This window comes from Cynocephalus volans, chromosome 12 (assembly GCF_027409185.1).
Source record: "Cynocephalus volans isolate mCynVol1 chromosome 12, mCynVol1.pri, whole genome shotgun sequence".
Lineage (NCBI taxonomy): Eukaryota > Metazoa > Chordata > Mammalia > Dermoptera > Cynocephalidae > Cynocephalus > Cynocephalus volans.
Window position 1 is genome coordinate 25,006,439 of NC_084471.1, and position 26,348 is coordinate 25,032,786.

Sequence of the window (26,348 nt, forward strand, 5' to 3'; positions counted from 1 at the left end):
TTTTACAGGCTCTCTGCTTACTACATGTGTTACTGTATCAGTGCAAACCAGCCAACAACACTGGCTTAATAGCTCTGTCGGAAGGCCACCACAAACACAGGCCGTTCTCACCAGGAGTGCAGTAATGTCTGTCCCCTGCTGCTAATGCTCTGTGCTCTATAATCACATTTTGAAACTTACACACGAATACAGAAATCAAAATCCTATACCAAACAAGTGAAGACTTTTTAAAATTTTCTGAGTTTGAAGAAGGCTTAGTTTGATTTGAAGGGACACAGCAAGGGTTTATCATCCTTAACACATTTATTAAGCACTATGTTAGTCACTTTGAGATTATATGAGGGTACTTCAAAAAGTTCGTGGAAAAATACAATTAAAAGATAATACAAATCTTTCCATGAGCTTTCTAAAGTACCCTCGCATAAATAAATCTGATATAGATACTACCTTTGAGGAGTTTACAGGCCAGCAAGAGAGGTCAGACAAGCACATAAATGACTGTACCACACAATATGTCAGCTATGTCACCTGAGAGGAAAAAACACAGCACAGTGGGAATGCTGTATTGAAGCTGTGGGCTTGGGGAACACTTTGTGAAGGAGATGGCCACCTCACTCTACTCCCTGAAGATAAGTCTACCTTATGCCACCTTAAGACAGACAGAATTTCTATATCAAAAAGACAGGAAGAACACTCCAGGGCCTAGAGTCTAGGCTAAGGGGTCAGCATAAACTAAAGTACAAAATGGGAAAGCAAAGACAATGAAAAGGGAGAACAAATTCAATCTGGTTGTAGCATCAGGTGCTGAACCCTTCCCCAACAAAATCCTTTGTGCCCTCAGAGCACTGTGTACATACTGTTATCATTTTCATGATTCATCTATTCACTTACCTTTCTCCCCAACTCGATTCTGAACAAGTTCAGGCCAAGAAGTGTAGTTTTGTTGCTGTTGTTGTGTTGTTTTGTTTTTAGTGTTTAAACCCAAATGCCTAGTACAGTATCTGGCACATAGTAAGTATTCAATAAATAATCAATAACTATGTTTTAAGTGAAAGATCACTCCGAAGTTACAAGCACAGGTGAGTAGAGAAAATAGTGTTACCAAAAGAAATAGGGTTCAGGTTAAAGAGGCAAATAGAATATATATATAATACTCATCTCCATACCCTCCCAAAACAGGTAAAACAACAGTAAAGGGAATTTTTTTCTCTAGGCACAATCCACAGGGTGAAGGAGCCTGGATGAAGAGATAACAGCAACAAAACTGTAAAGGATAGAAATCAGAAAAGGAGACTCCTAAAAACTGAATCCTGAGCTTGTAGTGGGGACAACCAAGCAGCCCAATTCACCACAGAACTCCTAGAAGGCTCAGGAAGTGTTGGCTTCTGGTACCTACTGATAAATGTGGAGATAAGTCAGGAGGAATCTTTAAAAGTCCACTGAAATCCCCTTCCCCACTTTGCAATTCAGGTGGGCTGTGCCCCTACTTTGGACAAGAAATAGAGGGTTATTATACACCCAACACAGCTGAGAGCAAGGTCACCACACTAAAAATAGGAATAATATGATAAGTCTGCATTCCAAATGTTCAGATCTCTGCCTAGACATATTCTCAGAATTTGCCAGCCATACTTACACCCTACGAGTAGGAGATTAAAGATTCTTCTCTGAACACCCAACCAAAGACAAAAGCCATAAAAATTAACATCAGGAGTTCACCATCTAAACATGATAGTCAGATAACCTTACAGGAAAACCACAATAAATCAGTTCACCATTCCCAATCAACTTTTTGGTGCTGCACTCTTAAATATAAGCAGATAGTCAAAGATCAGACACCTATGATCAAAATATCTCTAAAATGGAAACAGAAACCAAAACCAACCAACAGAAAAACAGCAACTATACAGGAATATGAAAACTACCGAAAAAACTATCATTAATACCCACAAAAAGATAAAAGATACTGCATCCATGAAATAAGAACAGGATAATATTAAAAAAGAAACTGATCATAGGAATGGATACTTAAAAATATGATAGAAGAAATTAAAAATTCAATAAACAAAGGACCCGAAAATAAAGCTAAAGAAATGCTCCAGAAAGAAGGACAAATGGACAAAGAAAAGGAAAAAGAAAAAAAAATTTAAATGAAAAAATAAAACAAACATTCCAGAAAGAGAAAATACAGAGTAATAAGTCAAATAATTCACAGAAACGCCAGAACTAAAGGATATGAGTTTCCAAATTGAAAGAAGCCACAAAGTGCCAACCACAATAAATGAAAACAGACCCACACCAAGGCACATAATGAAAAAAAGTACTGGGTATAAAGAGAAGATCCTAAACGTTTCAAGACAGAAAAACAGATCACATATGAATCATAAATAATCGCTTCAAACTTCTCAAGAGAGACACTGGAAACTAGAAAACAAGGGAGTAATGTCTCTAAAATTCTAAGGAAAAATTTACAACCTAGAATTCTATATGCACTCAAAAATCTCAAGTATGACATAATAAAGACACTTTAGGCATTATAATAAAGACACCTCAAAAATTTACCTCCTACAGATTCTTTCTCAGGAAGCTAGAGGAGATTCTCCACCAAGCTGAGAGAGTAAACCAAGAAAGAAGATAAGAAATATAGGAAACAAGGGTTCAACTCAAGAGAAAAGCAAAAGAAATCCCAGGATGATGGTAAAGGAATATCCCAGGATAGGATACTGGGATTAGTATCACTGACCAGAATGGAGCAAGAGAGAACCCTCCAAAAATATTATTTCCTAGAAAAGAAAATTTATCAAATACCGGATAAGTCTGAATAATTTAAGGAGCAAGTTAGACAACAGAGAGTTTGAAGTTATGCACATTTAAAAAATAAGCAAATAAAAAACCAAAACTACTATTAACCCTAGGGAAAACAGAAAGCAGAGAAAGGAAAATAACTCATACTACATATCTCAATTGTGGTTAGTCACATTGATATAAACCCTGAACACTGTTTTAATCAAAACCATAAAACACATAGGAACCACAAAAAGTGGGTCACATTTGGGAACAAAATAATTAGCTCAGTTTGGAGCACGGTAACTTTGAGGCATGGTGTATCATTTAAGTGACAACAACTAGCAGGCAGTTAGAAATGCAGGACACAAGCATGTAAGAGAAATGAGGGTAGAAGATAAATCTGCAAGTCACTTACAGAAGAGATGACAGCTGAAGCCATGAGACCTCTTTTCATGGGATGGAAAAGAAGTATGGAGGTGGTAGCCAAGATTAGATGCTGCAGGAATGGCTATATTTTAATGAGTAGGGAAAAGAGAAAAGGGGTTAGAAAGATGAGAAAATAAAACACTGATGTCGAATGAGAAAAATTTCAAAAAGGAACTAGGTGGTCATTGGGGGTTTAAACACTGGTAATACAAGAAGAGTAATAAGAACTGAATAAAGAAAAATATCAGATTTCACAGTAATCCTGAAGGCATTAGACTTTACAACAAAAAAGGAGACAAAATAAAACTGGATTTTACGCTTTTCAAGGGAATGCAGGGAAGATGGAACCAGGCTTTAAAAATGGTTAAGTAGTGAGTGGGTAATCAGGAATTGGAGGCAAGTATAGATCACTTAAGAAGTCTAATCATGAAGGGAAAGAGAAAAACAGAATCAAAGATATTTCACTTCTTAGTTTTATAAGGCTCAGGAAGTCTCAAGAACAACAGGCTATGGGAAAGGATCCAAAACAGAAGAAAATCTAAAGAAGTAATAGAGAGGAAATAACTAATGAAGCAAGATGCCAGGGAAAGAAGGAAAGAAAAGAACAGTAGGCTTAAGTAGAGGATTTTCTGGGCACTTGGATGAGAAAAAAGGGAGAAAATAAAGACTTTTCACGGCAATTTTGAGAGGTGTTCATGGTGGAGAGCTCTTGGTGGATGGTTTTAACCCTCTGAATAGGTATGAGGTAAGGTTATCTCCTTAGAATGAAAGGGTCAGAGGCTTAAGAACAGCAGAAAGGGATTGATATAAGCACACAGTGAAAACTGCAAATCAATTAGGATGAAAAGACCATAACTCAGAGACAAAGAAGGCATAGTTTAGCTGTACAGCTTACATTTGTATAGAACAGATGAATGGCCTGGTTTTACAACTTTCTTAAAACATTCAGCAAGCTAACAATAATGGAATAATGCTAAGGATAATGTAATCTTCCCAGAACTTGGAATTAGCAATGGAATTAAGATGGAACTTGGCTAGAGATGTAAAATGCCTTCTGAAATCATTCACATAGTAAAAACCAAAAAGTAACAGGCCGACAGGACTGAAGGAAACTCTCAGAAGAGGGCTATCTTAACCCCTCTAAGGGTATTCTAGAAAAACCTCCTATGATTTGGATCATCCCAAAGGAAGGGACAAATTTTTGGTATTTGGAAATAATACACCAAAATCCATTCACCTGAATATTCTACCTAAGTATGCTCCCAGCATTCACTAATAGCTAGCTAAATTCTACAAAGTAGAATTCTACCCAGAAAGCATTCCCAGATGCCCTAGAGTAACTTATACAGAAATGAGTTATTCTCATTCAGTAAAGAGAGATCAAAGATTCAATCAGAGGATCAGCATCAAGAAGTTTATCTTACTTAGGAGTCACCCGATAGCATTAACAAATTTCCTTCTCTAGAGAGCCTGACAAACAAAATAATTCCTGGGACGGTTCTATTTCCCTAGAAGAAGTATATGTCAAGAAAATTTACTGAGTGCATGTTGTGGGTACAATTCTGTACTACAAACTTCAGTGAAAGATACAACAAAAAGATGATAAGGTCTCTGCAGATCATAAATCTATATTTAATCTTATCAAAGGACACATGAAAATGACCAAACTGAATAGTACAACACATTTATAAGTGGATATCAGAAAACAAACCAAGCAGTTTCTATCTATAGAGACACAGCTATAGATATAGATAAACAGAAAGATAAAGATATACATATCTGTATCCAGAGCCAAATAGGTGGATGTTATAAGAGAACACTTTCTGAAGAAATCTTTGCATAAAGTTTTGAGGGTCATTTAAAAATATAGCAAGTGAAAAGGAGTCAAAAAAACATCCCAAGAAAGGGTATAGGAACACGTATGGGGACTATGAACACATAGAGAAACTGTAGCTCAAATAAGCACCAAAAGTTAACTTACCCAGAATACACAATTAATGTATAGGGGAAACAAGAAACAAATTGGATAGGACAGGAGGTGGCAGAATAATGAAAAGTAGAGAACCTTAGAAGTGAGCCTAATAAGTCTATAGTTTCCTTTGATTTATAATATGGTACTATTTGTGTTCCAGCTGAAAGTGGCAAGATGAAAATAGTGGTAGATGGTTATTTTAGTAGCTCTGTACTTGGATAAATAGAGATGGATAAATACAGACGGAGAGTGCATCTTAGAAGGCTGCTATCAGACTTGAGGCAACAACAGCATGAACCACAGCAAACAGAATAGAACAGCAGGGGAAAAGGTAGACCAAGAGGTAAGAAAGTCAAAGATGGGTTGGACCTAAGACTGAAGGAAGAAAGAGGAATCAATAAAAAGGAGACTAGAGTAACAGTAGAGACAGAAGAAATAAAGTGGAATTAGGATCTTATTTGAGAAGGCAGAGATTTAAAAAGGAAGAATTTAGTTTTTTTAGGGATGTAAATCCCAGGAGCTGAATATATTTTTTTCCTTACCTCTTGCATTTTTCTCCCATATGACTTCTCAAAAACAGGAAAACAGTATAAAAGGCATAATAAATAAATGATGAATAAAAATTGCAAACCTGTCCCCATAGATCTCAAAATATTTTATGAATACATATGTGCTTAAAATATATGTATGCTATAAAATATATGCGCTTAAAATTTAAGAACTCAAATTACATCAACTTTAAGCATTAGGTTACAAACCATTTACAAACAATCATTATGACAAACTATAATTTAGTTACATTAAATATGCTCCTGGAAGTTGAAAGAAGAAGCTTTCTGCAGAAATGTGATAAACAGGAACCTATTTCCATAAACAAATCATAAGACTTTCCACAGAACTACAACCCATTTTAATGATGTACAAAAGCATACCTTTAATGTTCCATCAGCTGAACAACTAGCCAAAAGCTTATCATCTGGTGAAAATCTGCAGTGATTGACTAAATTGGTATGGCCAAACAAGGTATTTCGACACGCTTCTTTATTCAAACCCCAGAGCTATTTGAGAAAGATAAAAAGATAAGTAAAAAACTAATAATAAATGCAGAAAAGTGAAAAATAATATAAAGGTCTTCCTTTCCTCTCATTTAAGCTTTTTTGGTTACAGTAACTCACAGTAACACAAAAGTATCCAACACAAAGATGAACTTGTAATGGGGGAGCCCTTAGATCAGAATCTAAACCTACTAAGGGATTTGAGGGCTCGCCTAGGCTTTTAGTCTGAGCATTAAATAAATAACTAAACTGAGTGCTTTAGAATCATTATTTTACTCAGCTACAATAAGTAATATGTTATAGAAATTGACTCCATAATTTTTTAAATATTAGGTTACCCAACTCTAAAAATGGTCATTTCTAAGAATTCCCAGTACAAACCCTGAGTCTTCTAAATAGGCTAAGAGCTATTAACACTCCAAAAAATTACTCAAAAAATTCAAAGATATCCTTTAGCTATAAATACATTTGACAGGAAATACAAGGGATTAGCAGAGCAAGTCAAACCACACCTCCAGGAAGCTATCAACCAAATCCAGAATGTGGTACATTCCACGGGACAAATACTAACAAACGAATGGCATAAGAAAGGGGGCAAAACAGAAAGGAAACTTTTACAGAATAAAAGAAACTTAATAGACATAACAACCAAATGCCACAGACTTTATATGGATTCTGATTCCAATAAACCTATGGAAGAAAGACATGTTTTGAGACTACTGGGTTAAGCGAACATGAACAAGGTATATTACAAAACTATTATTTATTATGCTAGGTGTGATAATGGCACAGTACTTATGTTTAAGACTTTGGAGATACATGCTGAAGTATTCTGGGTGAAATGACATGATATCTGGGATTTGCTATAAAATGCTATAGCCAAAAAAAAAAAGAGGTGGGGGAGTTATAAAATAAGTAAGATTGGCAAAATCTTATTTTGTTTATAATTATTGGCACTTCATGATGGATACCTCAGAGGCTCATTACTGTACTCTGCCTTTGGGTATATTTGAAAAGCATAAATAATGTGAATAAAGGGGCTACAGTCATCTCTGGTGCTTTATGCTAACTAGATTAAACTGGAGGAAGTAATCATTTATCCCCAAAAGTTAATCTTTGTAAACATTCTTTGAAAATGATCAGTAAGTGAGATAAGGCAAGTTACATGGAGGCAACCTCAGATTTATATATTTTCATTGCTTCTCAGCTCAAGAATCACAAGAAGTGAGTTCTAATGGCCCTTGAGGTAACACAGGTGTGTATGGCCAGTCTTAAAGTAAAACATGTCCTTAATTTAAATTGCTTACTAACCAATAACCCCCTCCCACATGGTAAAGGTTTTTGTCTACAAAAGAGGAGGAAATATAAACCTCCTAAACTTACAAAATGTTAAAAGGGAACATCAAAAATTAGTCATAAATAGTATAATAGTCTTATTTTCTTTAGAGGTAGATTTATCTAAATAAGGCAAAGATTTTCTGAGTAAAAGGGAGCTGTAACTACGAAATAATTTTATGTTACTACGTTAGCCTATAATTTTGGTCCAATCCAGTGCTTTCAAATTTTTCTTTGCAGGGCCCCAAGAAGGGCACAACAGAGGGAGGGGAAGGAGTAAGAGATGGAGTAGGAGAGAGAGTAAAAATACAGGCCCATACTCCCGCTTCAACCAGAGCAACGGGCTTTATCTGTTTTATACTTTGAGCTTCTGTGCAATTCGCTTGGAGAAAAATAAAGGTTTAGCATCCTGAAAAGGGCAAGGGGGAAGGGCAATTTTTCAATAACTGTTTCAATATTTTCTAAAAAAAAAAAAAAATTTTTAATAATTTATTTAAATGTCAAAACACAGAGTCTCTGAGGTCTTTCAAACTGAAATGCTTTATCCACCCCTCCCCAAAATACAATGTCCCACTGCAAAGGTAGTGTGACATCAAGAAAGAAAGGTTAGAAATCAAACCAAAAAAATAATCCAAAAGAAGTTGGCAGACCTTTATGGGATCCCAGAAAATTTAATCTAGCTATCTTCACGCACTTAAGGGGAAAAAAGATATAATCTTTTATAATTTGTAGTTACAAACACTATCAAACATATATGGAATGAATATCTATTTTTTGTTTTACTTTTTATTTTTTTCCTACCAGCACCTTTTCTGCCTCCTCTTTCTCATACGAGAACCTTTCTTTTGAATCAAGATCCATTTATGTATGATTCTAGTGAAGCAATCAAGATCCATTTATGTATGATTCTAGTGAAGCTATCACATCATTTATCTCACCTCCATAAGGCTAAACTTGTCACCCTTGGACAATCTAAGAATTCCATCTCACTGGCCATAGGGTTTTTTAGTAATGAGTATATAACCCAAACTGGGTCAATTATAGTCTTCTCTAAAATTAGATCTATGGGGTCTGGGAAAGAGCAGGTTTCTCTTCCTCTGTGATCATGAGCTGCAAGACTCAAGTAAACTGGAGCTGAGGGTTGCCCATATGTCCTGCCACACAGGGATAGCATGTCTGAATCATCAAAGAGGAAAACAGGGCCTAGAGATGGAGAGGGAGTTAGAGCCTGAGAACTGAGTTTAAGCATCTGGAATCAGCTATGCCTGGAGCCATGCTCCCTCTAAACTTTTCAGTTACATGAGCTAATACTATCTTTTTTCCTTTTTTGTTTTTTTTTGCTTAAGCAAAAAAGTTTCAACCACTGCAACCAAAAAAAGTCCTGATAATATGATATATGAGAAAATCAAATGAAATATTCTGATGTATCTATCAAATTTATCTACATACGTATAAATAGCCACACTTACGGGGTTCCAGTCAAGATGGTGGAATAAATGGTTCCCAGCGTCACTCTCTCCCACAAATCAACCAATTTACAACTATAAAAATATAACATCAGCCAAGCCGGGGCCGCTGGAGCTCAGGGGAAGAGGAAGAGAGACCTACAGAGTTCATGAAGGTGGGAGAAACTACAATGAGAGAAAGAAAAAGCTGCTCTGAGCATTTCGGGCCATGGCTGCTTTAAGGCTGGAGCTGATGAGCGCATGGAGCAGGAGCCAGCAGAAGCCGCAGCTGTGCCCTCCAGATGGAGTTACTTGGAGGCAGCAGGAGAGAAGAGGGCCTTGGTGGCCCCCAGGACAGCAAGACCACTAATAGGGTTCCCACGGACCCACGCAAGAATGAGGAGCCAGAACTAGAAAAAGGGAGCCACTCAGAGGCTGGTGAGTCATTGCAAGGGACGGCACCGGGCCCGTCCCATGGGAAGTGTTTGGAGCGTGGGCGATGGGAGAGATGGGAACACCAGGAGAACACTGAGACACAGCAAGGACAGCCAACCTGCACCCCCAATCAGCCCAGGACTACTCAGAGGAGAATGGTCAGGAATACAGAATTGCATGGGGTGCAGTTTGATGAAAAAACTCAGGTCCAGGTCAGAGATTCTACAGAACACAGATCTACCAGGTCTCTGGAGAGCTGGAAATACCTATAAGATCAACCATTAAACCCTGAGCTGCAAAAAAAGCCTTCCCAAGGGAAACAGCAGCAAAGTAGCAATTTAAACAACCACACAGTCAAGTACTGGTTCCCATAGAAAGTTCCCCCATGTTAGAAGCAAAGGACAAAAAATTAGCTCCGGCCCAGGCACACCACCAATACCTCGGGGCCTGCCTGGGAACTGGAGGCTTGGATCCAGGGACTGGACCCCACTCCCACTTCCAGGCAAACTGTGCCAGTGCCTCGGGGCCAGCACAGGGACACGAGGCACGGAGAAGGGGACTGGACCCTCCTCCCACAACCAGGCACACCATGCCAGCACCTCAGGGCCTGCCCAGGGACCCAGGGCATGGAGAAGGGGACCGGACCTCTCTCCCACAACCAGGCACACTGTGCCAGTGCCTCAGGGCCCACCCTGGGGCCCGGGGCATTGAGATGGGGACTGGACCCTCCTCCCACAAACAGGCATGCCACACCAGTGCCTCGGGGCCCACCCAGAGACCCGGGGCATGGAGAAGGGGACCAGACTGCCCTCCCTCAACCAGGCACACCATGCCAGCACCTTGGGGCCTGACCAGGGACCTGGGGCATGGAGAAAGGGACTGGACCCCCCTCTCCCAACCAGGCACACCAAGCCAGCTCCTTGGGTCTCACCTGGTGACCCGAGGCATGGAGAAGGGGACTGGACACACCTCCCACAACCTGGCACATGGCACCAGCGACTTGGGGCCTGCCCAGAGACTGGAGACATGGAGAAGGGGACCAGACACACCCCACAACCAGGCATGCCGCCAGTGCCGGGGAGCACGCCAGAAACAGCACCTCTGTGTGGGTGGCCCACTGCAGCCTCCACAGTGACCATGGCTGCCACGAAAGCAACTAGACACCACAAGCACTGCACAGATGGTCCGCCAACCACTGGAGTGCATTCGCACAGGGAGAGTCACCAGCAGAGTCAAGGAGGGGAGGATGTCTCTTTCCACAAAGCCCATTTCAGAGTGAGAGAGGCAGCGTCTGCTCTGTGATGATGTTGGGGGACCCGATCACATCTCTCAGTGTTGGATAGATCATCTGGGCAGCAGATTAACAGAGTAGCTATGATTCTTTCAGAGGGAGAGAGGAGATCTGGAGTGACTGGAGGCGGGGGGAGATTGGACGGGGGCATAAAGAATAATTACAATTTGTAACAATACATATGTAGTAATATTGATTTGATCAACATGTCTCAATGTTCAACCCCCAAAATATGTATAATCGATATTGATTCAATAAATAAAATAAATTATAGATAAATAAATAAACAAATATATAAATAAATAAATATCCACACTTACTTTGAGGAAAGAGTCACTTGACGCAGTGGCTAAGAGAAGGGGATGACTGCTGTTGGTGAAATGGCAGCAATTGACTTGCTCTGAGTGCTCACAGTAGGTACATACTAGTTTCCCAGTAATAGAATCCCAAATCTAAAGCAAACAGAGAAAACAAAATGTACAAATATCCGTTATTCCCAACGGGAGAACAGAGGGACAAAGCAAATGTGAGTCACTCTGCAGATGCTATCTATCCTGTTCTGGTAGATTTTCCCACTCAGACATGACACCAGTGAAAGCCTCCCCCTTCTCTAAAATATGGCAATATTTTGCCTCAATGTTTTTTTTTTTTTTAAATACTTCCAAGTCTGTCTACGGCCATACCACCCTGAACGCGCCCGATCTCGTCTAAATACTTCCAAGTCTACACATATCTTGCTATAGCATAATTGGAATCTCATGAAAACATTACATTCTCCAAGGGCAAGATTTTACATGCTCATATGAATGACAGAAAATCAGAAAGGCTGAGTCCAAGACCCAGACTCCACCACTTATGATTTGTGTGTCCTTCATCAAGTCCTTAACTTACTTGCATCTCAGTTTCCTCCTTTGTAAAGTACCTGTCCTACACAATTCAGGGTACCAAATGAGATAATGGATATGATAAGTCTTCTGCAGACTTCAAAGTACCATATAAATAAGTAAATGCAGCTTCCTCAGTGAAAAAAATAAAGGCTTTAATCTCAGAGAAGCCTAGCTTTCAACCCTGTTATTGTTAGAGAGCATGGGCAAGTGACTTCATCTCTGAACTTGTTTCCTCTTCTGCAAAATGGGGTCAATACTTTCTCTGCAAGTTGTAGTGAGAAATTGATAATGTAATATAAGAAAGTGTGTAGTATAAAGCCTCTCAGTGTTAAGTTCTCAGTAAAAAGCAATCACCATTCTAATTACTATGTAAGACAACTAAGCAGTCTGTTCTATGTAACCATAACAACAAACAAAAGAAATAAATTACCTTATGAATCTCCACTGGGATTTTGACTTTTCAGAGGGTCTAATGTTCCCCCCACCCCCACCCCAATACATTCCCTTTGTATCTTATCAAAGCACTTATTAGAATCCCTAGAAGTCCAAAGAGTTTATCTTATGAAGTTCTTTAATGGGTATTTCTACCTCTTGCTTTATATTGTGAGTTCTTAGAAAACAGAAACTCAGTATTATTTCCTTTCACTCCATGTAGTTCTGACTTTAAAACTGTCCAGAGTGGCCAACTTCAAGTCTGACTCAGAGTAGAGTCTACATAGTGAGTTAATTCACTGTTGGTTTAAAGCCACCTAGTTCAATCTATCAAGAACTAGATTTTCCAAGGTTTCAATATAGTCGGGACATTCCACAGCCCTGTTCAAATGGGTGAAAACTCCAGGAAAACTCCCAAGCCAATTTTCCTGCCCACCCCATCTTGCCAGATTCAGTACTCCAAAATCCCTTTGAAAAAAGCTTGAAGTGAGGTTCCACCTATTCCATATATCAAGTGATAAAACATCCTCCAAGTCTTCAGTTTCTCTTAAATTCCATATTAGTATAAATGCTCAGGCTAAAAGCCAAATTTAGGGACAAGAGACAAGAAAGAATAATTAAAGATAAAAATTACCCTCTTTATTTTTTTCTGTTTATATTTTAGACTAGTAGGCTAATTCCTAGTTTGTTCAACCACCTGGTTTTGCACTGAATATATACACCAGTTCATACAGGTAAAAATTTCACAGATTACATATTTTACAACAGGAATCTGATATCAGACAATACTTTTGTGCAGCAGTACTTCTGATCACAATGCACTCAAAGATTTCAATTGATATTTAACCCACACACCTGACTATTAATGGCAGGTAAACTCATTAATTTGTAGTTGCATTTTCCCACTGGTAAACACCTCAGGCTGACCAACTTAGGCATTTTTGCTGGTGCTTAAAAATAAACAATTTTCAGACATTGTTAATTTACAAATAATCAAGTTAGTAGACCAACAGGCAAGAGTGCTTTAACCCAACTTACTCCAGTCTCTCTATTATGGAAAAAGAAAATTAGTTCTGTGGTGATTGCAACTCAAGAGGAAAATATTTCCCTACCTTCACTTTTTTGTCCACTGAGCAGGTTGCTATAAATCTGTCATCTGTAGAGAATGCACAACAAAGCACTTCATCCTCATGAGCCTTAATTTCTAGAAGTTTCTCTCCAGTCTCAGCTTTGAACACCTACACAAGCAACAATAAAATCTTTTTACTATAAACCACTTAACTATGGACCATTATGCAATAAAAAAAATTTCCCTAAAAGATCTTAAACATTGTTACTTTGCAAAATAGAAATGAACCTTGGCAAAATCACTCCCAAACTCAGAATTTCTGTCAGAATTTGTATATTAATGTAAATAGGGAACATCCATTGCTAAATGTTTGTAAATATCAATAAAAAGAGTATAGATTCAGTTCTTGAGACTATTTTGGCAAATCCTTAAAAATCAAACAGAAAATATTTCATTCAATATGCTTTATTTCACAGGCTCAAAAGCCATAATTAATAAAATTAGTAATAAAGTACACATATAAAATTAAGGTACGCAACCAAAATTTGTAAGGACTAAAACCATCCCAAATACAAAAGTTTTAAATAATCTGATCTTGTTTCCTTCAAAATCAAAAGGTAGAGCACAAATGTAAAGAAAAGTACTCATTCATGTTTTCTGTCAACAAATGTGAAAAAGAAAATTGCTTAAAGCACCTTAGAAAATAACCTAGTCCAATTCTTATTTAAGAAATAAATAAATCTATTTCAGTCAGAAATCTATTCCTAAGCCTTTGAAAAAATAGGTTATTTTACTTAATCACCTTTTTTTTTTTTTTGTCTTTTTGTGACCGGTAAGGGGATTGCAACCCTTGGCATGGTGTCGCCCGCACCACAGCGCACCGGCCATTCCTATATAGGATCCAAACCCGCAAGCGCTGCACTCTCCCAAGTGCGCCACGGGCCAGCCCAACTTAATCACCTTTTTAATCAGAGCTCTATCCACTGTGCTATGAACTCCTTATATCTTCTAGCAATTATCACTTCCTCGTTACCCTTAGCTGGCAAATGGATGTAGGTAACTGAATGGCAGGGTAAAAGGCACTTGTCACCTGGCAAGTTTAGAATTATGAAAACACATAACAGTATCTTTAAAATCTCTCCAGAAAGTTTTCATAAAATGTTCGAGAGATTTGGATATCTCTGCTATTTCCAATTTGCAATTTTCTTGAATTTTCAGGATTTAAACATAATCTAATCTACACAGGATTGGGTAAATGCCTCCTTCAATTTTTCTCAAGAGATATGTTTTACCTGTAAGGTTTTATCAGCTCCACAAGAAGCTATTTTCTGACCATCCTCAGAAAAGCAGGCATGGTAAACAGCATCTGTATGGGGGCGGACAACCAAGCGAGAGAGATTCTTGATGTTTTTTTTATTTCTAAATAAAAGGGAAAAAATGAACAGAAATCCGATAAATAACAGTGAAAGTAATCATTTTCTTTCAATAATAAACTGTCTTTTTAACATAGTTATGTTCCTGAACATACAAAATTCTTAAAGTACTAATATGCAAATGATGGCATAAATCACCTAAAGAAAAAAGCATACTATAACAAAAATGGCACTTTAATAGAAATGCTGCCTTATATCAAGCAACCTGTCATGTGTTACAAATGTCACTGAGTTGAAGAAATCTAGTCAAATACATGTCATTTTCTATTTTCCTTTGATACATTAATAACAACATATGCAGATAAAACATTATGTAAGGATACCTTCAAAAAATCTGTCTCTTTCAAAATGAAAAAACCACAGCAAAACAAAGCTGATTTCCTAACTAAAATATGACACCACGCCCACCATTATGATGATGTACTTTAAAACTGTTCTTCTCTAACTACAATGCAGGCATAGAGGGAAGAGTAAGATAAAGCAATGTCATTTTCTTTGTATCTTAATCTAAAGAATACCAACTATTACACTAGTATAGATATTATATTATTGCTTGTGAGCTAAAGGGTAAAGGAATGAAATATGTACTTAAAACTATTTAAATTACTAAAGAGTGTCAGAATTTCACATATATACCCAGCCACTTGGAGTACAAGTAAATATGTTAAATGGTATTGTGCTTATTTTAAGTATCAAAGGTTAGGAGTCAGTCAAACCTAAAGGGCAACTTCACTTCTACTACTTATTAAGTGTGTACACTTAGGCAAGTTACTTAACCTAATAAGTTTCCATTTCCTCATATGTAAAGTAGAAGAAATACAATCTACTCTAAACAGTACCTGACACATAAAGAGGCCACTATTATCATTCTTTAAAAAAATTAACCACACACAGGACAACCAAATGTTGAAAAGGAACACAAAGGTAAATCTTTCCCCTTATCTATCAATTCCCTGAAGCTCAGAAAGTGACCTTCACAGTGACATGCATACAGTAGATGGCCAAAAAATATTAAATAACAAAGGAATGAGTGAACAAGTGATTTCTTTGAAAACTGAAACTCAATTTAAGGTTACACCTACCTAAATCTTTCTATGTAAACAGGGGGAAAAAAGGATTTATAGTACTGAAATAAAGCATTCTTTGAATACGGCCTGGTCAAACCCAGTTAAAAAAATACACTTATGAATGACTAACCATTCTATGAGAGAACATCACAGGTTGAAATGCAGTTGATGCAGAAAAGAAACAGCAAGAAAAAGTCAAAATAACAAACTCAGCAATTCGTAAGAGAATGAGAACTAAACCTATGCCCATTTGATCAGACCAAGTATTAAGATTCTATTTCAGCCACTAAGTAAAACATGAATTCATTCACCCTTCCACAAATTTCTACTGAATACCAACTAAATGGACCAGACAAAATGCTAAATGCTATTCTTAACAACAAAAACTAATATTTATTGACACTCTGTATGAACTAGGTACCATTCAAAGCTCAATATGTGTTTATATGTATGTACATATACACGCATACACACACTCATTTAATCCTTACAATGCTATGAAATAGTACTATTAGGCAAAGAAAGCTGAATAACTTTCCCCTACTGATACACAACTAATAAAAAGCAGAACTGGGATTCAAGCCCAGGCAGTCTAGAGCAAGAGTCTGCTACTTTAACCTCCAAACTATTCTACACTACAGATATATGGATTACAGTATGGGAGAGAAACAAGTAAACCACCACCATGAAGTGTGACAAATGCTGTGATATGGAGTAAACAAGGAGTATTCTAGAATACAGACAGATCTAACCTGGCTTCAGTAAGTTAGGGGGCTCCTGCCAAGAAGAAAGTGTTAAAGAATGGTTAACACTGGGAAGTGGAAAGGTAGGGGAGAGATGGGAGGTCTTTGACTTTTCATTTTACATCCCATATTTTGTTTGTTTTAATCAGGGACAGGTATTACTTTAAAATAAAAATAAAACCAAGAAAAAAAATTAAGTTTTAACTAAAAAAGTTTTGTAACTCTCACTCATCCAAGTTAATTTACTTATCAGTTCTACCTCTATTTTATACATACTTCTGCTGTTGCACTCATCACACCATATCATAATCATTTGCTCAAACTTCTTTCTTCACTACCAGATTGTGAACTCCTTGGGGAAAGCCTTAGCACCTAGTAACAGTGCTTAGCACATTAGAGAAACTCAAATGCTTGTTGAACTAAACTGAATCAAGGGAATCACCTATGGCAAACTGACTTATTTGGAAAGAAGGCCCAGAGCCATAAAGATCACAGATACCAACCTGAAGTTCAATTTGGATATAAATTATATATGTGGAAAGACAACCATTCATATTTATTGTTTCAAGCTATAAGAGAAGCATGACATATGGAAAGAGCATGGAAAATAAAGCCAGACAGACCCAGAGTTTAAATCCCATTCATCAAGTTACGTGAGCTTATTCAACCCTCAATGTCTCTGTGCCTCGATTTTCTTATTTGTAAAATTATTTACTTTATAAGGTTGTTTTGAAAATTAAATGGAATAACATGTTATTGGAATATAACATCATGATATACAGAACAGGCACTAAAAAGATGGTAGTTTATCTTTTGCTTTTTATTAATTGGTAAAATTAAGGTAAGAGCAAAAGTGAACAGCCTCCTTTAGGAGTTAAAAGAATCAGGATTCAGTGGATATGCAAAAAGGGCTACGCAAGGCAAAGGCCAAATCACTTAACAGCCACTATCTTATTTACATCTACACAAACACAGGACTTACCTCAAAGGTCTGTTACCTCCATTTCACGTATGAGAGAGTAACCTGTAACTTATTCAAAATCACAAAACTATTACGTTTTAGAACTGAGACTTAAACCTAAGTCTGTGGCTGCAAAGCCCATGCTCTTCACCACTATACTAGATTGCAATAAGTCAAGCATTTGGTATTAATACTTAGGATGACTTCTCAAAATGCCTCCTAGGCATGTATTTCTATGAATTCCTTGAAAATACAATCACTTTCTCCTATGCTTACTTCTCTGGAACTTTTCAATCAGTAAGAATGCTTATTAAAAGTTCCAGCCCTTTCCAAAGTAGTTAAATTTTCCTGGAGTGAACTTATTCACCACATGAAAATAATGACATAGTTAGCACTCCACTCCCTTTGGTTTCTCTCCCAACCTACTTACATCCACTCCACATAAAGCATTCCATTATCGACCTCCTGCTTGGCCTGCAGCTTAGCTTGATGATAAACTTCTGATGTTTCCGGTTCACAGAGACCCAGTTGTACAATATTAGGAAATGGCTGTCGTCCAAGAAGGTGTCCATTTAAAGATAAAAACTCTTGAAAATTCTCACAGACTGCACAATCCTATGAATAAACTTAAATCTCTTAGAAACATAACCAGAGCAAAGATCTAACATTTTTCTGTTTCTGTGATCTTGCCACTTTAAAAGGCTTAAATAAAATCATATGAACTAAAATTGAAGAGCCAACCATTAGGTAACAAACATATAGTGATACTCTTTTAACTTTTAAACATAGGGTAAAAATTTTATTATCAAACACATTTCTTAACACATTCTTTTTTTAAAAAAAAATGCTGAACACCTTACCTTCCCAATTTTCAAACCTCAATCCTACCTACATTCCCAGTAGGCAAGGAAGTATATTAATTAGAATAGTCAAAGATCAAAGTAGGGAAATTATCTTTCTTTGCCCCTTCAATTCTGCTCATACCCACCATTAAACCTAGGGCTAAAAGTTAAAATGAGATGTCCTTTAAGCACTAATTTTTTACATTAATATATACCTTTTCATCCAATATATGTCTGTATTCCACAAATTCATGAATCAGATGAGCAGGGCCTACAAGTTCTGTTTTTGCTTTAATCCAATCCAGGGAAAACATTAAAGCACAAAGTTCCTTTAAAAAAATAATAATAATAAGACCAGCAGCACTATTAAAAAGATCAAAGAATTTTAATTATGACATCATTATGCTAATATTACTGAAAGAAACTTAGAAGATATCTAGAATTTAAGGACACAAAGGAAGCTATTGAAAACATCACCAGTTACAAACAAACATAAAATGGGCCCCACATCTTAATTCAAAATACATTTCAGTTGCATTAAAGATTTCAATATAAAATAGAAAACCTTACAAAATACTAGAAGATACAGATAAATATTTTTGTAACCCTGGGGACCAAAGCAAAATACACCCCCCAAAAAAGGGGGTAGATGGGTGGAGTGCATTTAACTACATAAAAATTCAAATCTTTAATAGAGCAGAAGGCAATATAAACAAAATTTAAGACAAAAAATAAACCAGAAAAAAAATTTATTTACAACATGTATGACAGATGAGGGCTTAACATTCTTCTTTATAGAAAATTCTAATAAAACAATAAGAAAAAGATAAAGATAAAGATCCCAATAGAAAAAAATAGGTAAAGGCAAAGGATGAGAGCCAGTTCACAAAATAAAATGTACATATAGCCAAAATCTCACCAGTAAACAAAGTGAAACAATAAAAATTTACCATTTTTAAAATATCAGATTTCTAAAGACTAATACAGTGACTAAAATATTAGCTGAAATCAGAGGAAATGAACACTCTCATCCACCGTTGGTAGTAATGTAAAAACAGAGCACCCTTCTGGAGGACAGTTGGGCAATCTGTACTAAAGTTTAAACTGTACACACCATTCAGCCCTAAAACTCCACTTATAAAAATGAATCCTGAGAAAATAACCACCACATAAGTATGCTTAATCTAATTGTCCATCAACCAACTGGTTAATCACAATGTAGCTACACAATGAAATAGTACGCAGCTTTAAAAATCATGTCATTCTATATAAATGACACGAAAAGGCAACTATTATAGAAAAGGCAACTATTATATACAAGTGATAAAAAGCAATATATAAGACTATTTCTATGAGAACCCTATTTTAATTTTAAAGAACAAGCATGTTTATCTCAGCAGCAAAATGATCTAAAAAAATATACACAAAAGCATCAGCAATAGTTGTAATCTTCCCTTCTTTATAGTTTTTTTCCTAAATTTTCCCAAGGGATATAAACAATTACCTTTAAAATTAGAAAAAAGGCTAAAGAAGAAACTGAATCCTGCCACACTATCACACATATCAAAAGCTTTAAAAAGATGCACTGAGAAAATCCAGTGGGAGGGCAAAGCAAGATGGCCAACTAGAGTTGTCTGGTGCTTGTCCACCCACCCCAACAAAAAGAGACCAAAACAACAAATAAACAAATATATTTTGACTGGAATGACTAAAGAAATATGCTACAGAGCACTAGGGGAGTGATGAAATCCTTGTGGAGCACAGAAGATGGGGATAGCACCATAGAGAGCAGAGGAGGGCACCCTGCCTCTGCCTCACTGTCTCCCTGCAGGTACCAGCTCAGAGTAAGGCAGAGAGACGGTAAGCTCGAAGCACCCCAGCTATTTCCACTGATGCCACAAACACCAGCAATCCCTGCCACAAGAGAGTCCCCCAGTCCTCTCAGGCCCCAAACCCAGTTTGGAAAGTAGCTGGGAGTTTGTGCAGCAGCATGGCCTCATAGTAGAAACCCCAGGGAGAGCAAACCCCCAGCCTCCTGACCTAAGCGGTTATGGCACAGCATCATCTTGAAGTCAAACCCATTGCTAGAGTGCGTCCTGCCTCGGAGGCTGGTGAAAACTGACTCCTTCTATTCTGAGACCCCACCTTCACTCTAACATGGTCACACAGGAACCAGCAGGACCATAACTATGGATGCCTGGAGGCCAGTCCAGACTGAAAATCCAAGACTCCAGGGTCTGAACCACAATGCACTTCTTCCCCGCTCCCCTAGGAAAACAGGCAGACCTGCTCAGTGAGAGAGCCGCCAATAAGCAGTGGTCTACCACATTCATGTGCACATGCCCTGCACAACCCACTGGCCTGCTGAGACCACAGGTGCTGATGTTGGCCTGACAGCCAGTCCAGAGGTAGCTCCACCTCCCCTGGGGCCCTCTACAGAGCTGCTGGGCACTGCTGCACTAGTGTACCACCTACCTCCTGACACACAACAATCAGGCAGCAGCTTTGCCTTTCCACAGCAGGCATCGACAGTACTGCTAAGCCTGGATGCACCTGTGAATGCTTGCTCAAAGCTCAACAGCTGATCTGGTGGCCATCAGTAGTGCTGCGTGCTCTGCTGCACTGGTACACACCCACTCTTCACCTGACGGTGACTGGGCAGCAGCACTGCCTTTATCTGGCAGGCCTCTATGGAGTTGCTGGGCCCTCCTGCACCCTTGGAGGCCTGTTCCAGACTACAGAGTTGATCTGGCAGTCCTCTGTGGAGCTACTAGGCCCTGCTACACCACTGCACACCTGCTCCCTACTGGACAATGGATCAGGCAATGACCCTCCACAGAGCTGCTGGGCCCTGCTGCACCCTTGAAGCCATGCCGCACCAGGATCAGAAGTGGATCTAGTGGGTCTCCACAGAAGTACTGGGCCCTACTGCACCTGTGAATGCCTGCTCCCTGCTTGATAGCAGATCGGGAAGTGGCTTCACCTCCTTTGGCAGGCCTCTGTAGAACCACCTGGCCCTGCTACACCTGCACATGCCAGTTCCTGACAAGGCAGTGGCATCTACTCCCCTGACAGGCCTTCACAGAGCCACTTAACCACCCCCACCCTGCACCCAGACACAACTGTATCCTGCCCAAAAGCTGGTCAGACAGTGCACCATCCCCTGGAAGAGACAACCTCAGAGCTGCATGCGCATGCCTGTCCTGAGAACCAGTCAGGCAGTGACTTGGTGCCTCAGAGAGACTACCAAGCAGCTGGTTGGCCCTCTGTACCCACATAAGCCTGGCCCAACAACCAGCCTGGAGTCTCTGACCCAGCAAAACACAGCCACTGCTGGCACGAACTCCGGCAGTTTAGGCCACTGAGACATTTGCAGACATCACTGAAGAGGATTACAACCAAAGAAGCTGCACAAAGATTACGCTACTGAGTCCAGCCAATACAACATATACAACAGTCACCATAGGACCTACAAACAGGAAAAAGACATTTCTATGTAATCTACTCCATAAAACTGGGAAAAGCAACTACTCTATTAGATGTGCAGTTATCAACTTAGGAACACAAGAATCATGAAAGAGCAAGGAAACATGACATCTACAAAGGAATACAATAATTCTTCAGTAAGAGATGTCAAAGAGAAAGACAGTTATGAAATGCTTGTAAAGGAACTTCAAATAATGATCTTAGGAAACTCAATGAGATACAAAAGAACAAAGGCAAACTTTTTGATAAAATTAGGAAAAAAATTCATGATCTGAAGGAGAAATTTCACAAAAAGATATAAAAAAGAACCAAACAGAAATACCGGAGCTAAAGAATTCAATGAATGAAATAAAAAAATACAACTGAGAGCTTCCATAACAGACTAGATTAAGCAAAAGAGATTTCTGAACTCAAAAGACAGATCTATGGAAATAGCCCAGTCAGAGGAAAAAAAGAAATAAGTATGAAAAAGAATGAAGAAACCCTATGTGATGAACAGGACACTATTAAGCAAACAAATGTCTGAATAACAGATGCTCCATAGGGAGGATAGATGGACAAAGGCACAGGCACCCTATTTAATGAAATAATAGCTGAAGGCTTCCCAATTATTGGGAGAGATATGAACATTCAGGTTCAGGAAGCTCAACGGTCCCCAACTACACTCAACCCAAAAGATTCTCTCTGAGGCACATCGTAAACTAATTGTCAAAAGTCAAAGACAAAGAGAAAATTCTAAAAGCTACAAGAGAAAAGCATCAAGACACATATAAAGGATTCGCTATAAGACTATCATCAGATTTCTCAATAGAAACCTTATAGGACAGGAGAGAATGGGATGATATATTCAAAGACCTGAAAGAAAAACTGTCAGCCATGAAAACTATCCAGCAAAGAGCTATCCTTCAGAAATGAGGGAGAAATAAAGACCTTCCCAGACAAGCAAAAGCTGAGGGAATTCATCACTACTAGATGAAACTTGCAGAAAATGTTTAAGAAATGCTACAGCTCTAAATGGAAAGATGATAATTACTACCGTGAAAACATGAAAAAGTAAAAAATTCACCTATATTTCAAACTTAGAACACCCCGGAGAGGTAATGATGCTATGTAAATCCTTCCATCCTCTAATATGAAGGTTCAAAGTCCAAATGGTCAAAGGATGGCTATAATTAGTAGCTAAGGAACATACAATAGATACCAACAAACTTTGTTTTTGTTTTCTGGTTTTTTGGTAGCTGGCCAATACAGGGATCTGAACCCTTGACCTTTGCATTATAACACCACACACTAAACAACTGAGTTAGCCAGCCAATCCTAAACATAAGTTAGGGCAATAAAAATATAATTTGTGTGCATGGGAGCAGGAGGAGAGTCTACAGTATTTTCAGGTGACCAAAGTTAAGTTGCTAGCAGCTGAAAATAGTTTACTACAACTACAAGACTCTTTACATTAGCTCCAAGGTAACCACAAAAAGAAGAAATTAGAGCAGGTACACAAATGAGAAAGAGAAAGAAAACAAAGCTAAGCACCACAGAAAACCATCAATCCACAGAGGTAAATATAAAAAGAAAGGAACTAAGGATCTATAAAACAACCAGATAACAATAAACAAAATGGCATGAATAAGTACCCACATATCAGTATAACCTTGAATGTAAATGGATTAAACTTCCCAATTAAAAGATATAGAGTGGCTGAATAGATAACAAGACCCAACAATATGCTGCCCACAAGACACTCACCTAATTATTAAAGACATACATAGACTTAAGGGTTGGAAAAAGATATTCCATGCAAATGGAAAACAAAAGCAAGCAAAAGTAACCATACTTATATCAGATAAAATAGCCTTTAAATCAAAAACTGTAAAAAGAGACAAAGAAGGTCATTATATAATAATAAAGGGATCAATTCAGCAAGAGGATGTAATAATTATTAATATACATGCAGCCAACACCAGAGCACCCAGACATATAAAGCAAACATTATTGGACCTAAAGGGAGAGACAGAGTGCAATTCAGTAATAGTAGGGAACTTTAACACACTGCCTTAAACAATGGACAGATCATCTAATAGAAAATAAATAAACAAACATCGGACTTAAACTACTTCACAGATCAAATAGACCTCACAGACATTTACAGAACATTGAATCCAACAGCTGCAGAATACACATTCTTCTCAAGTGCACATGGAACATTCTCCAGGATAGACCTCATGTTAGGCCACAAAACAAGTCTACACAAATTTTAAAAGACAGAGATCATACCCAGTATCTTTTCTGATCACACTGGTATACAACTAGAAAACAACAAGAAAAACTTCAGAAATTTTACGAACACAGAAGGAAGAAATAATAAATCTCAGAGCAGAAATAAATGAAACAGAAACTAAAATACAATTGAAATGATCAGCAAAACCAAGAGTTGTTTTTTTGAAAAGATAAACAAAACCGACAAACCTTTAACCTTTTCTCTCGCCAAGAAAAAAAGAGAGATGACTCAAATAAAATCACAAATGGAAAAGGAGACATTACAACTGATACCACAGAAATACAAAGGATCATGAGACTATTATGAACAACTATATGCCAATAAATTTGATAACCCAGAAGAAATGGATAAATTACTGGACAAATACAATTGACCAAGATTAAATTTTTAAAAAATAGAAAATGTGAACAGACCACTAACAAGTGAGGAAAATTAACAAACAAGGGCCGAGCCCGTGGCGCACTCGGGAGAGTGCAGCGCTGGGAGCGCGGCGACGCTCCCGCCACGGGTTCGGATCCTATATAGGAATGGCCAGTGCACTCACTGGCTGAGTGCCGGTCACGAAAAAGACAAAAAAAAAAAAAAAATTAACAAACAATACAAAGTCTCCCATTAAAGAAAAGCCTAGGACCTGATTGCTTCACTGATGAATTCCAACAAATATTTTTAAAAACCTAATATCACTTCTTTAAAAGATTAGTTCAGAAAATTGAGAAGGAGGGAATACTTCCCAACTTATTTTATGAGGCTGGCATTAGTCTTGATTCCAAAACCAGACAAGGACACAACAAAAAATGAAAATTATCAGCCAGTATACCTGATAAACATAGATGTAAAAATTCTCAACAAGATACTAGCAAACCAAATCCAACACCACATTAAAAAGATCACTCACTATGACCAAGTGGGATTTACCCGAGATGCAAGGATGGTTTAACATACACAAATCAATAAATGTGATACACTATATTAACATAAAAAAAGACAAAAATCATATGATCATTTCAATTGATGCAGAAAGAACATTTGACAAAATTCAACATTCCTTCATGATAAAAACTCCTAACAAACTAGATATTGAAGACATGTACCGCAAGAAAATAAAGGCTATATATGACAAACCCACAGCTAATATCATACTGAGTGGGGAAAAGCTGAAAGTTTTCTTTCTTAGATCAGGAATAAGTAAAGGATACCCACTTTCACCACTTCTATTCAACATAGTACTGGAAGTCCCAGCCAGAGCAACAAGACAGGAGAAAGAAATAAAAGGCATCCAAATTGGAAAGGGGGATGTCAGACTGTCCCTGTTTGCAGCAACATGATCTTATACATAGTAAACCCTAAAGACTCCACCAAAAACTATTAGAACTAATAAACGAATTCAGTAAAGCTGCAGGACACAAATTCAATGTACAAATGTCAGCAGCATTTCTATATATTACTAGCAAACTTTTTAAAAAAGAAATCAAGAAAACAACTCCTTTTACAACAACTATGAAAAAAATTAGATACCTAAGAATAAACTTAACCAAGAAGGTAAAAGACCTCTGCAATGAAAACCATAAAACTTTGAAAAAATTGAAGAGGACATAAATAAATGGAAAGATATCCCATGTTCATGGACTGTTAGTATTAATATTGTTAAAATGGCTATTCTGCCCAAAGCAATCTACAGATTTAATGCAATCCTATCAAAATACAATGACATTTTTCTCTGAAACAGAAAAAAAAAATCCTAAAATTCACATGGAACCAAAAAAGACCCCAAATAGCCAATGCGATCCTGAAAAAAATTAGTAACATTAGAGGCATCACATTACCTGACTTCAAATTATACTACAAAGCTATAGTAACCAGAACTGCATAGTACTGGCATAAAAACAGACACACAGACCAATGGAACAGAATAGAGAGCCCAGAAATGAATGCGAGCATCTACAGCCAACTGATCTTTGACAAAGGTGCCAAGAATACATACTGGGGAAAGGACAGTTTCTTCAGTAAATGGTACTGGGAAAACTGGATATTCACATGCACAAGAATGAGACTAGACCCCTACCTCTTACCATATACAAAAATCAACTCAAAATGAATTAAAGATTTAAATGTAAAACTTGAAGCTATGAAACTATTAGAAGAAAACAGGGGAAACAATCTATGACATGAGGACGGGAAAGAATTTTTAAAATAAGATTTCAAAAGCACAAGCAGGCTTCTGGTCGAGATGGCAAAATAGACAGTCCCCAGAATCACTCTCTCCCACAAATCAACCAATTTACAACTATTAAAAGGCAACAACAGCCAAGCTGGGACTACTAGAGCTCAAGGGAAGAGGAGGAGAGACCTACAGAGCTCATGAAGGCAGGAGAAGCACAATGAGAAAAAGAAAAGATCGCTTCCA

General features: G+C 37.8%; 1 protein-coding gene across 3 annotated transcripts in view; it reads right to left on the reverse strand.

The window, feature by feature from the left end:
- Nucleotides 1-26,348, reverse strand: part of APAF1 (apoptotic peptidase activating factor 1) — a 100,147-nt gene that overhangs the window by 45,869 nt on the left and 27,930 nt on the right. For 2 of the 3 annotated variants that reach the window (XM_063074814.1, XM_063074816.1), the window contains exons 11-16: nucleotides 18,396-18,509; nucleotides 17,769-17,953; nucleotides 14,427-14,553; nucleotides 13,178-13,303; nucleotides 11,067-11,198; nucleotides 6,118-6,243 (exon numbers count right to left, since the gene is read on the reverse strand). In XM_063074814.1, the coding sequence (XP_062930884.1) occupies nucleotides 6,118-6,243; nucleotides 11,067-11,198; nucleotides 13,178-13,303; nucleotides 14,427-14,553; nucleotides 17,769-17,953; nucleotides 18,396-18,509 (810 nt within the window). The remainder of the gene's footprint in view (nucleotides 1-6,117; nucleotides 6,244-11,066; nucleotides 11,199-13,177; nucleotides 13,304-14,426; nucleotides 14,554-17,768; nucleotides 17,954-18,395; nucleotides 18,510-26,348) is intronic. The other variant, XM_063074815.1, reaches the window with a different exon arrangement.